The sequence below is a fragment of the Chelonia mydas genome, chromosome 12 (genome assembly GCF_015237465.2).
Source record: "Chelonia mydas isolate rCheMyd1 chromosome 12, rCheMyd1.pri.v2, whole genome shotgun sequence".
In the NCBI taxonomy this organism is placed as follows: Eukaryota; Metazoa; Chordata; order Testudines; family Cheloniidae; genus Chelonia; species Chelonia mydas.
The window spans coordinates 33,344,694-33,361,797 of NC_051252.2; the positions used below are offsets into that span (position 1 = coordinate 33,344,694).

The following is a 17,104-nucleotide window of genomic DNA, read 5'->3' on the forward strand; positions in this document are numbered from 1 at the left end:
ACAAACACTTCCTTGCATGTAACCTCTTGGTGCAAGAAAATTACCTAGGTTGCCATAGTGATTTCTGCCAGAATTTTTGTTCTTGCTGCTCCTTCGCCATGTCACTGGAGTGTATTTTCCCTGTGAATTGTGTCTATAGTTCCTTTGCCAGATGTGATTTTTTTTTTTTTTCAAACTACTGTATAAAAGTATATATTAGTTCATGCTTCTCCCTCAGAGCAAAGCACACAGAGGCAAACATTTAGTCACTTATGCAAAAAAGTGATATCTGTTGTAAAGAGTAAACTCTCGTTTTCATATTTAATGAAGCCAAAATCAATGGGAAAGGATGAAGACTGCATTAAAGAAATGTTAAATCTTCTCCTACGGGGAAGTCATTTTATTGGAAAAAAGCTAGTTAATCAACCTTAGGGAAAAAATATATAGTTCTTTTATACTAACAGTTTTTCTAGAGACAATGCAGGAAGTGTAACAAAAGCATCCGTCTGTTTGGATCTTCAGAAATTCATCACATATGGCATTAGATGTTCTGCCACTCCCAAGCATCCAACACCAGACTTCTCTCTGTATGGATCAAAGAAACCAGGGCTTCGATGAGCACAATATTAATTATTTCTCCCCTGATCTTTAAGGGCGAGTCTGCACTGTGTCTGGGAGTGAGCCTTGGAGCCAAGGTCCACCCACTTCTGGTAGTGGGGCTCACATGAGTGCACTAAAAACAGCTGTGTAGATGTTGGAGCTTGGGCTCTGAAACATGGCGGGGGGAGCGTCACAGCCCAAGCTCCTGCCTGCTCTGCAATATCAAAGCGCCACCTACAAAGCTATTTTTACCATGGTAGTGGAAGCCCTGCTACCACAAGTCTGTGAACACGGGCTCCCTCCTAGATGCAGTGTAGATGGACCCTAAATTGTATCTCATAGACAGCTAACTACAAGGAGCACAGAGAGCCAGCAGTCAATCAAAGTGTTCTACTCTATTTGGGTTATATATTCAGATCAAAATTTAATTTCGGTGGTTTTAGCCACAGAGCCTTCATAGGATTGCCCTGGCTCTGCATAGGAAGCATAATATTTATATCAGTGCTGATATGTTCTTCACCACTGCTCCTAGGAAATGAAACTCAAGAGTTTGAAAGTATGTTCTGGCTGGCGTAGAACAAACACCTCTTGGCATGCCATTACATGGTAGGTGACGTGCTTAGAGAGAACCATGTTGTGCCTATATAGCTAACAGGGATAGATCGAGAGCTGGGTGACAAACATTTCTGAAGTCCAAATTTTCTTCCCTGTGTCTGGATTTAGTCCCATGTGTCCATCCTCTGGAACATGAGGGTACAATTTTCTCTGTGACCAATTTGTCTCTTTCTGTATTGCCTATTTTATTTGTTGTTACTCTGAAGTTTTCCTGTGATCCACAGAAGATAAGCTATTTCTTATGGCAGAAAGATGTTTATTGAAAGATATTTAGGGAACTCTGCAGAATAACTTATTTTTATTTACTATAGTACATCACAGCAATTTACACATTAGATAAATGCAGAAATTACCATACTGTTGCAGCCTCTAGGCTGGAGGGCAGTGGCCAGGTGTACAGTCAACAGATAGGACACTGCATCAAAGTGAAGAGATGGGACGTAGCTAAAGAAGACCTTGGTGCAAATGTCTTCTGTTTTCAAAAAGTTCTTTCATTCCCAAACAGGCAGGAGAGGACCTTGGCTATTAAAGTCTTACAGAGGCTGAGGTAACACAAAGCAGTCACAATGCTTCCCTGGATTGAAAGCTGAAGATTCTGTTCTGGGGTAGGGGGATCCTTGTGTAAGTTTGATGTAGCCAGCTCTCTGTCTCGCACATTTTGCTCAGCATAGGGTATGTGTCAAAGGTGGTAGTTGAGTGAGGTGGAGCTCCAGATGCGGTTGCTTTTAGAGCAGCTCTTTGACTGTGGTAACTTACACTGGGGGAGCTGGAGTGGGTGCTGTAGTTCCATTCTATCTCCATCCGTATGCCCACTCTCTTTTGCAGCCCTGAGCATCAACTTGGTGCAGCTCAGGATTGAGGCCAAAGCATCTATATTGTTTGGATGAAGTTCTGAGTTGACCCTTGGTTCTCAATATTCTAAGTATTGAAAATATGATCCTTGGAGCTGTTTGCCATCCCCTCCAGCACAGAACTACACATACCCAAAGCCCAACCCAGTAAACAAATGTTAAAGAATTAAAGCACCTAAGGAGTGTGGTTCAATGGGGTCGGTTATTACAATCCTCATGTGTGGAAGAAGGATAAAGTATTTATGGCATACTTGAAGTGCAAGTGACTGCAACTTTCCTGAAAAAGAAAACAGTGGAGGAAAAGAAGTAGACAGTGTGGTTTCACATGGCAACCTGTGTTGTGCCTTGGGACCTCAGCTTTCACAGGCAGTCACTAGCTACTCAAAAATACCTTCCTCACTGTAAGGGACCTGGAAATAGGTGGTCTGGCTGAGCAGTCACGGCTGTGATGGTGTCCACATGTCAAGGATGGCCACGTGGTGGTAGTCAGCAAGCAGGGATCAGAGTAATTGCTAGAGCTGGGATCAGGAAGTCAGGTTAGAGTGGGAGATCAGAGATAGTTACCAGGCTGGAATCAGGAACAAGAGTCAGGGTCAGAGTCAGGCTGGGGTCAGAGACTAGAGATCAGAAAGCAAGGTGAGGTCTGGAGTTGCAGCAAGACAGACATTTGCATGGTTGCCTAGACAACTTCCTGGGGCATCCTCCAGGGTTAAATAGTGAGCAGTGGCCAATCAGAAGACCACAGGATGCTTTGGCTCTGGACACAGCTCTTCTTGCAGTACCCAATCTCCAGAGTGCTCCTTGGAACCTCCCAGTGGCAATGTGGGAATGTCAGCTGTCCCAGGCACTGCAAATCTGGGATCTAATCCCACGGACCCTTATATTTATTTCTTAAGTGAGAATAAGCCAAGAAAAATGTAGGCTGAATAGGACATTGTTGTTGCTAATGGAAATATCTATTAAAGGAAGTACTGCAAGTTCCCACCCTTTGAAACTGGAAAGAATAAGAGAATAATTTAGTAACAACACGGGCTTACATTTGATAATCTAATCAGTTTTATCAATCTTTAACTTCCATTATTCTTTTTAAGTACCATTTTCATGAGTGCACAGTTCTAATAAACAGTGGAATAAAATGAAAATTAGAAAAGAACAAAGTAATTGATGAAACCACATTTTATATATATACTCATCAAAAACTAATCAGAATAACGATCCGGGTATGGCATTATTATTAATAGAGATAGTAGTATTTATTTAGCAATTATATTTCCGTAGCACCACGTTGGGCCCAATGATGCTAGGCATTGTATAAACATATACAACATTTCAGCCCCTGCCCCAAAGAACTGGAATCTCAGTCTCTCCATCTGTCATTCCATCCTTCCTTCAATGAAAGAAATTTACTTCATGTCAGGAGAGGTGGCACCGTGACAAAACCTTACTTATGAGCATTTTGGGGAAGTGGGATATTTTTTGTAGTTACTTTATTAGGAAAAGGTTGAAACCTGCCAAAGCAACAGCCTTCTCTATATGTCCAAAGGTAAGAGAGACCATAACTGTTTCATTTGTCTGTTGGTTTCATGCTGATAGATTTGAAGAGGATTGTGTTTCCTTCTAAAGCCTCTGACCTTGTCTCCCCCTGCCTGGTGCACAGAATGAAGTGAACATTTTTCATTTTGTGCAACTCCAGCCATTCTAGATTAAGAGACCAATACCCAATCACACGATACATTAGAATGCAGTGGTTCATGGTACAATATGACTTTGCATGCCTCTTGAATTGATCACATCAACCATGTTTCATGCATTCCTTTTTTTTAATCTGATGAAGTAGCCTATAAAACCTAAGCAAGAATAAATAATTTTGACTGTCAAAAAACCAGTAAAATCATTGGCTCTTTTAAGGGGGTCAGTTTCAGTGTCCCTGCTTGTAACTTCGCTTGCATCAGTCTTCACAATATTTCTGCACATAGGGCCTCACTCCCTTGGACTCTAGGGGACTTTGGCTCAAAACCTTATAGCCCTTTCTGCTTGGAATACAGACCCTGTTGACTTTGACTGCATATGAGTAAGTGCTTTGCTGGATCAGAATCTTTGAGCATGCTCTGTGGCTTTCTGTTAGCAAGGCAGCTCGCATTCCCCACTCTCAACAGCTCTCTCTGCCATAAATACACTCCAGTCTGGGCATGCAACTGCCTCCAGCCCCTTCTCATCAACTTTCTCTATGGACTTGGGAAGAGACCCCTACCTCCAGAAAAATTCCCTCCAGACTTGGAGATCACTTTCTTCACCCTAATTCTAAAGGTATGAGGAGAACACTCCATTTTCAGTTTTCTTGGAGGTTGTATGGGGGAATTTAGATATAACAATTGAGAGCTTTGTGAGGTGTAAAGGGAGTAATTTTAAATTGTTAGATGCTAAATAATTTATTTTAAAAATGACTAAAGCTATGTACTTTAGAGAAACAAGATATAGTCAGCCATTTCTTACTAATTAATTCTATTACTATCAATGCAGGAGTGTGACTCCAACTATTTTAGACACAGGTGTTTTTTACCTACCTTAGAAGATATTAACTATGGGTGTTTAATTATTAAAGGAAGAGAAAGAAAATGTTAAAAATAGAAACAAATGACAGAACACAAATGATAAAATGATTACTTCTGTTATAGCTTCTTCTGTATGTCTCTCAATACGGAGCTTTTAGCAGAGATTACACCTTTGAGAGTAGGCCCACCTTTGGTGAGGCACTTTTCTCTGGGAAAATTGCAACCAAAGTCTTGTTTCCCAAATTATCATAAAGTCAGTTTTAATCTATCTTTAGATAACTAAGAAGGTTTGTAAATGGGCAAGAGAATTTTAAGGACTGGTGGATCCAGTTGGTTATTATTAATAGCCATCCAGTTTATAACTGGGCAAGTTAAGCAAGTTTAACTAAATCGGATGAAATTGAAAAAAATATTTAAATTAGTTACTGCGTTCTTAAATAGCTTTTTCTGTCTTGAGAAGACCAATTAACCGATATTAAGAATCTTAAATCCAATTAAATCCCTCTGTTTCTCTGTTTACCAGCATTTAGCTCTACCTCTTCTCCAGGAATACATAGTCTAATCACTTGATGATTAGCAAGAGAAGCTGTTAATATTTTAAGTTACAGAAACATTTTCATTTTCCAATTAAAATAATGACTAGAGTGTTAAATCTAATCCCTTGGCAGTGTTTTAGTTAACGTTCTTTCCCCAATACATGTTGAAGTCTTGGGGAAATTTCCTTGGATAGGTTTCTTCTTGAAGCTTTTCTGTTTTTCTTAGCTGTTGTGGCAGCTTGCTTGTAGAGATGGACAGGAATAGTTGATGAATGTTTACAGTTTAAGTAGGGTAGCAGAGAATGTGTGTGGGGGGGTGCTCACTTCCGAGGTGTTGGGTTGTTTTATTTTTAGTCTCCTCCTTCCTATTTCTATGAAATTATAGGAGAAAACACCTCTTCGGCTTGTTTAGTTTCATAGTTTGTTGTTGTCACCCTTTCATTGGCTCCATGACTTTGGGGATGTCCTTAGGAGCATCTCCGTGTTATGAATATGTAGTTTGTTAATACATATGTTCATTAGGGTTATAATTCTCTCTTGATGGTTATAGTTCCTTTGTCTTTGTAGTGGGAGATTCTTAGAACATCTTCACAGATGTTTTGTGTTTTTTACTCTTTATTTATTGAGTTCATTTTCTTAGGCATTCCTTCAATTTTATTAGAGTTCAACAGGAAATGAAATTCTGTTCTCAAAAAGTCAAAACATTCCTATTCCTCATATTTTTTTTGTTCTCAAAACAGTCTCTGGACATTAAATAACCCTTAAAAACTCTTTAGCTTATATAGTTATTAAAGAAGTTGGGGATTCTCTATAACAATTTTTGGAGGAATGATTCTGTGTATCTTCCTGAGTTGGATGAGGCATTGTTGAGCACTGCCAGTCATTAATTTATTCCCTCCATTAATATAAATATTCTATACTTAAATATCTTCTTAAATTAGTAATTAGTTTAGCAAGATCATTAGATTTTATTTTGGTACTTAATGCATTTTACCATTCACATAGCAATATTATTAGGAAGTTTGCATTTAGCTAACATATTTTCAAGTATGCATTCCACTAAGATTTTAAGCAGGGGTTTTCAAACTGGAGGGCTGCAACCCCAAGGTGGTTACATGGGGGTCGTGAGCCCTGCCATAAATGGGGACTGTAAGCCCCAAGCACCCAAAAACTTAAAAGCCCTTGTTTTTAATTTATAAGGGGGGAGGGTCACACTCAGAGGTTTTCTGTGTGAAAGGGTCACCAATACAAAATGTTTGAGAACCACTGATTTTAAGAAAAAAACAAAAGGTTTAAATATTTCCAACTATACACATTTCCAAGCGGGTTTTCTGAACAAAGTTTTCAGAGTAATTATAAAAGTTATTTCAATAAGAATATTTCTAGATTTTTGTGTAGATTTGTTTACCTTTTAGATAACACACCCTACAGGACTTTACACTAAAACATGAATGTGTACATACCTTGTATTCTTGATATAGCGATTACAGTTGAATCAGACTTGCCTTGACTACAAAGAGAAAAGTCCTAGTCTAGAGAAGACACTCGTAGGGGTTTGTCTCTTGACCCAAGACTCTTAGAGCTACAATCTGTCTATTTCAGAAATTGAACTTCTATTAAATATTTTGTAGAAAGTACAAATTGCAATAAGCAACGTACCTTTTAAATATAGCACAAGAAAAATAGCATAAACGTTAAAGCAAGGTAAAGTTTTAAATGCAGCTTTTCTGAGTTTGTATAACACTCACAGGGGTCATAAACACAGTTTTATTGCTAAGCAGAATTATGTTCCTGACATTTGCTTGTCCATGGTGACAGAACAAAAACCTCCTGCAAGTTCTTTGATTTTCTTTTTGTAACATAACAAGCTAAGAGGTATTGATACATTTTCAAGCAGTCTGGCTACAACATACTATATTTTAATATTCAGTGAAGACTCAGACAGGTTTGCCATAACCGAACAAAAACACATCAGTAGTTTTATTAATAGCATGGTTGCATCAAAATTGAGGTCTGTATCTCACCGATGCACCACAGACAAATGCAGAGTTATGGGACATGCTCCAACACCCAGGGCCACAATGCTGGTTGTTTTTTTCCCACTGCTACTTAATTTACAGGTAGAGGAAATACCATAGCCACACCCATCCAGCAAGTGCAATCCCGCTTTGTTGGCCCCACTTGTGGATGTAGTTCTACAATCCTTACTGCCATTGGGTGAAATCCTGGCCCTCTTGAAGTCAGTTCCTATTAGCTTCAATGGAGTTAGGATTTCTCCCATGGAGTAGCTCTAACTCATAGGAACACTCCCATTGACATAAAAGCAATAAGGTCCACTCAGCATGCAGAATCAAGTCCTATATAAGTGCAGAGCTGTGTGCGGCTAGCAGCAAGTTTAGCCAGTCACCTGGAGGATTAGCACCATGTATATTTGTAACACCGACAGACCCCGGTTGGCGGCAGGCAGGATTGAACCAGGGACATCAGGAGCTTAGTGCATGAGCCTCTATCGCAACTGGCTGCTAGCTAAGGCTGTAAAGCAGACTCTCTCTCTCTCTCTCTCTCTCTCTCACACTCACACACACTCACACACACACACACACACACACAATGGGACAGAACACTACACCCAGGAGGTGTGTGGGTTACATATTCACCACCACAGCACTGGTCTCTCCCACTTGAGCTAAAGGAATAATTTCATTTGCTGGCAGCAGTAGTGGAATGTTATTTTCTATGTGGACCAGACACTAAAGGAAGGTGCAAAACACACTTAACACGTATGATAGACAGGGCTGTTAAGCATGAGACAAGCATGTGGTTAGTTACTTTCTTCTTTTCTTTAACTCCTATTTTGGAGGCTGTGTTTTTTTCATACTGACATTGGTCCAGATCCTCATGGTATGGAAATCAGTGGAAGTTAGGAGCCTAAATACCTTGGAGGGTCTTGGCGATATAGCGTGCAAATTGGAAATAAGTCACCCTGGCTATTTATTTTACAGTTTCAGCCAGACAGTTTAAGCAGCATTTAAAGGAGATAAATAAGTGTCTCCATCTCTTTTAGGAGGTCTCACTTGTTCTGTTACAAAAGCATAAATTTATTACTTACGACACAGACAGCATTTAAAGCAAAGAAAACATATTTTGCTGGGTGACAGGTATACTTATGCTGGAAGTTCTCATTTTCTGGTTAAAAAGTGTTTCATTACTGAGACTGACATAACATTCTATGTAGCTACAGGAAATTGACTGATCAGGAAAACATTCCAAGATAACAAGGCATGCTAGAATAGTACAGGTTTATGCAAAATAAAGAACAAAGCAGTTTTCCATGGGGGAGGAGGACTTTAAGTCTTCTTGGTTTGCCTGCTTGACGTAAATTGGTGAAATCAGATGAACTAACCCGTTTTGAATTCCAGTATTTGTTAGTTTTCTGTAGACATTTCTGTGTTAAATTTTAGAATGGCAATATTAGTTACACTCGTTGTAATGCCTTGGACCCTAGATAGCTAATGTTTTATAGTTATTTGTTGCCATTCTCTCTCTCACACAAACGCACACACATACATACTTCAGTAAACAGTGTGAAGAAACCATGCAATCACTTTTATACAATATGGTTGTGATATTGCACCATTTTAGCATAACAGTTTCATTTGTATGTTTCAATAACGTATCAGCATCCAGTATTTACAATTTAGTTGTTTTCTATTTTCAGAATTGCAGAGAAAATGATGTTTTGCTCCACTTTTTGTGTAATAATTATGGTATATCTTTCAGCAGAACCATTTTTGTTGTTGTTCTAATTGCTTTTAGTGCAGCATAAAAGGAATAGTACAAGTGCTGTATCTGTATTTAATATTTCTTCGAATGTTTTATGCTTACTATGCTGTACTGTAGCTCCATGAAAAATCTGGTAGTGTTTCAGTTAGGATGAAGTTGTATACTTAGAAGAGAATCTGTAGGGTGATTGAATGGCACAGAGAATTGATAATAGTCTGTACAGCCTTTCATCTCTAGAATTGCTGGTTCAAATCCATCCCATGTCAATACTGATTAGATTCCAATGGCTGCTTGTTGGCCTGTGTGCAATAAATTTGTGGTCTCAAATCAGCTCCCAGAATCTCCCTCAGAAAAAACCAACCATACTATCATAATTGGCAGCCTGGTCAGGTGTTAAATATGTTGTAGGTAATGAACAGTTAATCAAACTGTCCAGTATAGAGCAACTTGCATTGGTAGTGTCTATTTCTGTAACTGTTCTTTGCATCACTAGACAATTACATTTTTAGTATTGACAATAAAGTAAATGTCTAAAGTACTAAAAGCAAAAAACAAACAAACAAAAAAAAAACCCACTGGACTTACCAGAAGATACCAGCATTTGGGCAGGATTTTTATTTTATTTTTATAGAACCATAGATTTATATGGCACTTTATAGAGGATGAAATGATAAAACCACATCCCTGGCAGTTGTATAGGGGATGCACAGGCAAGAAGGGGCAGATGTATTGACATGGGTTATAACAAAAAGAGATCAATGTAGGGTTTGTATTCTATGTACCTCCTTTTTATTCCCATTGTTGTTTTTAGTTAGCATATTACAAATGGAGGGAGCAGAGCCAGCGTGGATTTGCAGCAGGTATAAAGATCAGTGTGAACAAAAGACCTAATGTTGATCTCATTTATACTGGTGTAAATCAGAAATAACTTCACTGTTATGGATTGACAGTTATGTGAAACTAATCTATGGAAGGGAGATCAGAATCTGCTCCAAGATAAATATAGATCAGATACGATCACTCATATCCCTATAACTGGAAATTACCTACAATGCATTTTGACATTGCATTATACAGAGTGCAATCATGTCACAGAATAATACATGGACAACTTATTCAAATATGCTTATCTTTGCTTCAGTACAGTACATTCAAGTAAATCTTTGCTTTAATTTCATATATATGGTTAACCCTTAAATTATTAACTTGCCTGTGCGATTACTTAATGTTATTGCAGCACAATTCACATTGCAGTGGTCACCATTAAAATCAACATTTATAATCTCACATACTGACAGGTGTTTCCGTATGTTGAATTTAAAACAGAAGACAACAAGTAAATGTTGACTTTCTAATGGTGATCACTCTATATTTGTTTTTTATCCGAATATCAATTTAGTAGAGTTGGCTGAACAATTAGGGCAGGGAAAGAGAATTCTGGGTCACGCTTTATATTAAGGTTATATTAATGTTTCAGAGATAAATAGCTTATAAATGCTTAATAGGTAAGTAATAGATGTTAATAAATGGTTAATAAATTATTATTTATTATAGAATCCAAGAGGTCACCAGATTATAAGCATCTATATCATGTTCAACTGATCTGCTAATTGCCATCTATAATATATACTACTTATGTTTATAGCATCTATTAATCACTTATTCACCCTTTATAAACTATGTATAAATGTAACCTTTATATAAAATATGATCAAATTGTGAACATATTTGTTTTCATTTTTGTTTTCACCGAGATTCTAGCACCTTGTGCACGAATACCATTTCCCTGGAGTTCCATCAGGTCACAATGGAATGTCACGTGCTACTGCAGGATATTGTGCAGAGGCGTATTTTTCCAAATGCCCAATACCTTGTTTAAAACCAGTATTTTCAAAAGAAGCTATAATAAGTCAAATCCCATTAAATTATTCATGGTACAACCTTTTTTCTGCTCTCTAGAGGATTGTTGTTCAAACTAGAAAAGTGTGGTTATATGTAGAGGAAGCACAATATGCAGATTCATACACTAGATTCCATAAAGTAAAATGCAGGTAGAACATTTGGAATTTTTTCTTCTAATTCTTTTATGCACCCTGCTGGAGTTAGCATAGCAGGGTTGTTTCATAAGTGGGCTGCAAATAAGTGATATTACAAACTGACATTAGGAGTGATAAATTAAATGAGAAACTCCAGCAGTACCATGTGTATCATCTACTGTCTGCTAATTTTACAAAAGAAAGTCCCGATTTATAGCCTGCAAAAAGAAAAGGAGGACTTGTGGCACCTTAGAGACTAACCAATTTATTTGAGCATAAGCTTTCGTGAGCTACAGCTCACTTCATCGGATGCATACTGTGGAAAATACAGAAAATGTTTTTATACACACAAACCATGAAAAAATGGGTGTTTATCACTACAAAAGGTTTTCTCTCCCCCCACACCGCTCTCCTGCTGGTAATAGCTTATGTAAAGTGATCACTCTCCTTACAATGTGTATGATAATCAAGGTGGGCCATTTCCAGCACAAATCCAGGGTTTAACAAGAAAGTCTGAGGAACGGGGGCGGGGGGAAGCGGGGGGGTGTTAGGAAAAAACAAGGGGAAGTAGGTTACCTTGCATAATGACTTAGCCACTCCCAGTCTCTATTCAAGCCTAAGTTAATTGTATCCAATTTGCAAATGAATTCCAATTCAGCAGTCTCCTGCTGGAGTCTGGTTTTGAAGTTTTTCTGTTGTAATATCGCAACTTTCATGTCTGTAATTGCGTGACCAAAGAGATTGAAGTGTTCTCCGACTGGTTTATGAATGTTATAATTCTTGACATCTGATTTGTGTCCATTTATTCTTTTACGTAGAGACTGTCCAGTTTGACCAATGTACATGGTAGAGGGGCATTGCTGGCACATGATGGCATATATCACATTGGTAGATGTGCAGGTGAACGAGCCTCTGATAGTGTGGCTGATGTTATTAGGCCCTGTGCTGGTGTCCCCTGAATAGATATGTGGGCACAGTTGGCAACAGGCTTTGTTGCAAGGATAGGTTCCTGGGTTAGTGGTTCTGTTGTGTGGTATGTGGTTGCTGGTGAGTATTCGCTTCAGGTTGGGGGACTGTCTGTAGGCAAGGACTGCCCTGTCTGCCAAGATTTGTGAGAGTGTTGGGTCATCCTTCAGGATAGGTTGTAGATCCTTGATAATGTGTTGGAGGGGTTTTAGTTGGGGGCTGAAGGTGACGGCTAGTGGCGTTCTGTTATTTTCTTTGTTAGGCCTGTCCTGTAGTAGATGACTTCTGGGAACTCTTCTGGCTCTATCAATCTGTTTCTTCACTTCCACAGGTGGGTATTGTAGTTGTAACACTTCACTTAACACTCCCACCTCACCCACCACCCCCGTTCCTCAGACGTTCTTGTTAAACCCTGGATTTGTGCTGGAAATGGCCCACCTTGATTATCATACACATTGTAAGGAGAGTGATCACTTTAAATAAGCTATTACCTACAGGAGAGTGGGTTTGTGGGGGGGGGGGGGGGGGGATGGGGAGAAAACCTGGATTTGTGCTGGAAATGGCCCACCTTGATTATCATACACATTGTAAGGAGAGTGATCACTTTACATAAGCTATTACCAGCAGGAGAGCGGTGTGGGGGGAGAGAAAACCTTTTGTAGTGATAAACACCCATTTTTCATGGTTTGTGTGTATAAAAACATCTTCTGTATTTTCCACAGTATGCATCCGATGAAGTGAGCTGTAGCTCACGAAAGCTTATGCTCAAATGAATTGGTTAGTCTCTAAGGTGCCACAAGTACTCCTTTTCTTTTTGCGAATACAGACTAACACGGCTGTTACTCTGAAACCTGATTTATAGACTGTGACTAAGAGAAGAATGTCAAAGCACTTTCATTTTTTTTAGCTTAGAAGCTAGGTGTGAATGTTGCTTCCAGCATTAATATCTGTTTCAGGCTTCAGTGCCATCAGCAGAATCATTATCCAAGTGGTGGAAAAAGAGAATTTTGGCAGGCACGGTTCTGTAGGCACCATGATGCATGTATTCCGCTCAGGCTGACATAGGCAACTTACATATTCTGTTAGCAACTCTCATGTCATGTTATATTTCTTTGCACAAGTTCAATGCAAAAGAGGCAAGTGCTTTGGCATCATAGTTCACCATCATAACAGTAATAATTTTGTAATCATCACTTATGAGTAAAAGCAAGCTCCATCATGATCTGAAAATCTGAAGGGTGCTTAATATTTTAAAGCACAGTAAAATCTTTGGAGGTGAGTGGAATAAAATAAGCCTACAGTATTATTTGTTTGGGGCCTGAAACTGAAAGGTGCTGCATAAGCTCAACTTCTATTTAAGATAATTTATGAGCAGCCATTTTATTTCCTGTTAGTGAGTTTGATTCAATAGCGTAGCTGAATGGACTACTTCTTAGGAGATGAGGATATTTCATGGTACATGAGACCGAGGGAGTAATCTTAGTGTTGTATGGAGGTCAGTAACGTAATGCTAAAGTTGCGTATTGGCAAAAGCTGCTTAATTTGTTTAATGCAAATGCAAGCTGAAACACAAGAGTTGCTTTTCCATTACTGAAATGTCGTAGTAAAATTATAGAGCATCTGTTACTTTTCAGTGGAAGCTGACATTTCCCACTCTCAGACGAAATTCTCTCAAGGAATGAAGCCATTCCTAGCCCTTGAGCCTTTTACATAGCAAGATACGATAGTCTCCACAGAGCCGTAAGGTTTGCAGGGGCGTGAGGGAAGTTGGGTGGGGCTTTATTAACTAAAGTTCTCGTGCCAGAAAACTAGAATCGAGGAATGTGTTTGTTCGGCATCATGCTTACAGTAGAAAATCAGGAGGTCAGCGTCTTCTTTAGTGCTTACTTTAGGTGATGACACCCCACAGTAACATGTCACACGGTGCTGGAGTGTTGACAGCTGCATTTTTCTGTCTTTTGGCAACGTTACCACCTCATCATTAATTGGCTACTGAAAAAAACTCTCCCTACTATGAATAAACATAGTTTGCTGACACTTTCTTGGGTTCATTTGTTTTTATTCTATCTTAATTGGGGGCTTTCATGCCAGGAAAGCTTGCTCAAAATGATTGAGAAATTCTTTTAAAATTTACTGCCCACTACAATAACTCAGTAACTCCTCACTTTATGTCATCCCGGTTAATGTTGTTTCATTGTTATGTCGCTGATCAATTAGGGAACATGCTTGTTTCAAGTTGCACAATACTCCCTTATAACTTAATTTGGCAGCTGCCTGCTTTGTCCACTGCTTGCAGGAAAAGCAGCTCCTTGGAGCGAGCTGGTGGGGGCTTGGAACCGGGGGGGAGGGGTGGCAGCCCCCTTATCAGCTCCCCTAAGTTCCCTGTGTGGCAGCTGCTCAGCAGGCTATCAATTGCCGGGCAGTGCCAGTGTCCCTTCCCCTACCACCATGTGCTGCTCCTGCCCTCTGCCTTGCAGCTGTTCCCAGGAGCCTCCTGCTTGCTGTGCAGAGGGTGGTGATGGGGGGGCACTGATGTCAGGGTGTCCCCCTCCCCCACCCTGCTTTTGTACCCCATCTCCACAGAGCAGAGTGGGGGACACGACAGGGCTCAGGATGGAGGGAGCTTGCTGGCAGCAGCTGCTGTCTCAAATTGCTGATCTACTTTAAAAGGCAGTGTACTTAGAGTAGGGTCAGCATGCTTAAAGGGGCAATGCGTCTCTCTCTCTCTCTCACACACACTCACACTCACCCCCTCCCCAGCACTTTGGAAAGTGGAGGGAGTGGTGCACTCCAGTGGGAGAGTGCGGGTTCATCATCATGTTCAGTTTCTGCAGGGAATGTCTGCACCCACTGCCATGCGTCTGTTGTCTCTCCTCCCTCTATCCGTGCTGCCTTGTAGAGTGTGAGGCTACATTAACAACAATGTGTTAATCCAGGAGGGCTTAGCTGAGTGTTAGTTCATCATTTAGCAGCAAGGCATTCCCTGGGAAATATCCCACCCTCTGACTCCACCACCTCAACCAAGCTTCACAATCATCATTGCTGTGTGCAGCATTAAATTGTTGATTTAAAACTTTGTGTGTGTGTGTGTGTGTGTGTAAATATATATATAATCTCTTTTGTCTGGTGAAACATTTCCCTGGAACCTAACCCCCACTATTTACGTTAATTCTTATGGAGAAATTGGATTCGCTTAACATTGTTTTGCTTAAAGAAGCATTTTTCAGGAGCATAACTACAACGTTAAGCGAGGAGTTACTGTACTTACTAATGCAAATTAACTGTGTGATTTAATGTTGATCTCAGACAGCTGAAAATCAGAAGTAACTCAGTTTATGTCAGTGGATATACACAATGCAAAGGAAATCAAAATTAGCCCTATTACATCTCTTTCTTCAAAGCAGTATATTTGAATAAAATATTATAAAATTCAGAAAAGTTTCTGAATAGAGCAATTTAATGCATGTTTTTTGTAAAATAGCAAAAATGTATGGATAGCTTCATTTGACTTTGGTACATTTAGTTGGCATATCTCCACCTCGGTTTTCAAAGTCTGACATAAATATATGATTTAAACTGCTATTTTTCAAATGTGACACTTAATCCATAGATATAAATCATTGTGACTCACTATTATACCATAACTGTCACTGGTTCTTCTTTTTGGATAAACAGACATAAAATAATTGTGTTTAAAAGTCTATCAAAGTCAGTAACTTTTAAAAATTATCGGGTTCAATTTTTCTGAAGGAAGTTATGGTGAGAAAAGTCAGACACCAAAATAATATTGTTCTGATGGAAACCTTCCTTTCCTCGTCTCATGAATTATATAAATCTCATGTCAAAAGGATAAAGACAAAGACAATCTCATCTAATTGCATGACAGTGTCAAAGAAAGATACTACTAGCAAGTATCTAAGAGGCAAAGAGAGATACTTGAGTTCTGACCTTGAGTTACTTGAATGATTAGTTTGAAGGCTTACAGTTCAAATTCACAAGCCACAAGATCTCAAATAAGCCTGTGGGGAAAGAAACAAATACATCACAAGAATGTATAGTGTCCCTGCTTTTTCTAGCTGAGGTCTTGCATGGAAAAACCCTTTTTCAAATAGTTATGGATTTGATCCTGCAATGTGATACCTTTTAAAACTAGAATACAGTGTTTCATATGGCTGCCATCAGATCTATAGTTGAGAGCAAATATAGCCTGAAAGGATATGCTTGAGCACATTTTAATACTTAAATTGTATGAAATATTGTCTTTAAAATTATTGCATATATTACTAAGAACTTCACATTGCCTTAAGTCTGAAAGGAGAAAGAGGAAATGAAAATATTTATTCATTATTTATCTGATTCTGCTCCATTTTTCCATTCTCTTCAATGGAAGCAGGATGAAGGCCTATTTATTTTGTGCTTCACAGGACAGATCCTCAGGTGGTGTAAGTTATAATGAAGTCAGTTTTTTGTTTGGGAGTCTGATTCTCACATAGAGCTGGCATAATTTCTGTGTGTCAGATCCTTCCTGGACCCCAGTCAATGAAACTAGGACAGTTAACATCAATTATGGATCTGCCCCATGATGTGCTAGATGCTTTCTTGACATTCAAGAAGAGATGGTCCCTGCCATTAGGAACTTACAGTTTAAAGACAGATTGACTGGTGGACAGAGGCTAAGAAAAGGATAACAACACATAGGGATTTCTCATACACAGTTCAATTCAGTTCACTGTAAGCAGCATGAAAGAACTGAGACTTTAATTTGGACTTAAATGTAGACAAGGTTGAGAAGGATGGGTAGCTGAAATCAATGAAAAGATAAATATGTAGCATTTTTATCTGTTTATTGCTATTTGTTCTTATTGCTAGTTTATAGCATTTAACTATACATACTTTTTGTGGACCTGAGCACAGAAGACTGTGTGTGTGTGTTTATTTAAACGAGACAGTGATTAATTGTACACAACTTTGATCTCTTACTGCCTCCTAACATTCAGTGATATATAGTGCAGTTCTGTGTTTAATTATTAATTTTATTTTAAGGAGTTGCATAATCAATAGCATAGATATTTTATGACATGCAGAGTCTTTCCAATGCCTATATTTTCTCTGCATGGACATAAAGAGTAAATCAATTCCAAGCTAAGTTAAAGGAGCTTGATTTGTTATTTAAGGCCCCTAACTCA

The 17,104-nt window shown here is 39.0% G+C and overlaps 1 protein-coding gene and 1 long non-coding RNA gene across 5 annotated transcripts in view; one reads left to right on the top strand and one right to left on the bottom strand.

Moving 5' to 3' along the window:
• The window catches only part of CDH13 (cadherin 13), a 761,603-nt gene that overhangs the window by 507,497 nt on the left and 237,002 nt on the right, over positions 1-17,104 (top strand). The window contains exon 1 of one of the 4 annotated variants that reach the window (XM_043526211.1): positions 4,111-4,352. The exons of the other annotated variants lie outside the window; for them this stretch is intronic. Within the exon in view, the coding sequence (XP_043382146.1) occupies positions 4,235-4,352 (118 nt within the window). The 5' untranslated portion in view covers positions 4,111-4,234. Of the gene's footprint in view, positions 1-4,110; positions 4,353-17,104 lie in introns of those variants that run through there. 4 annotated transcript variants of the gene reach the window in all.
• Positions 1,277-14,209, bottom strand: LOC122462544. The gene is made up of 3 exons (XR_006285170.1): positions 14,069-14,209; positions 9,878-9,881; positions 1,277-1,286 (listed from the first exon to the last, which is right to left on the bottom strand). It is a non-coding gene; the product is annotated as an uncharacterized LOC122462544 (long non-coding RNA).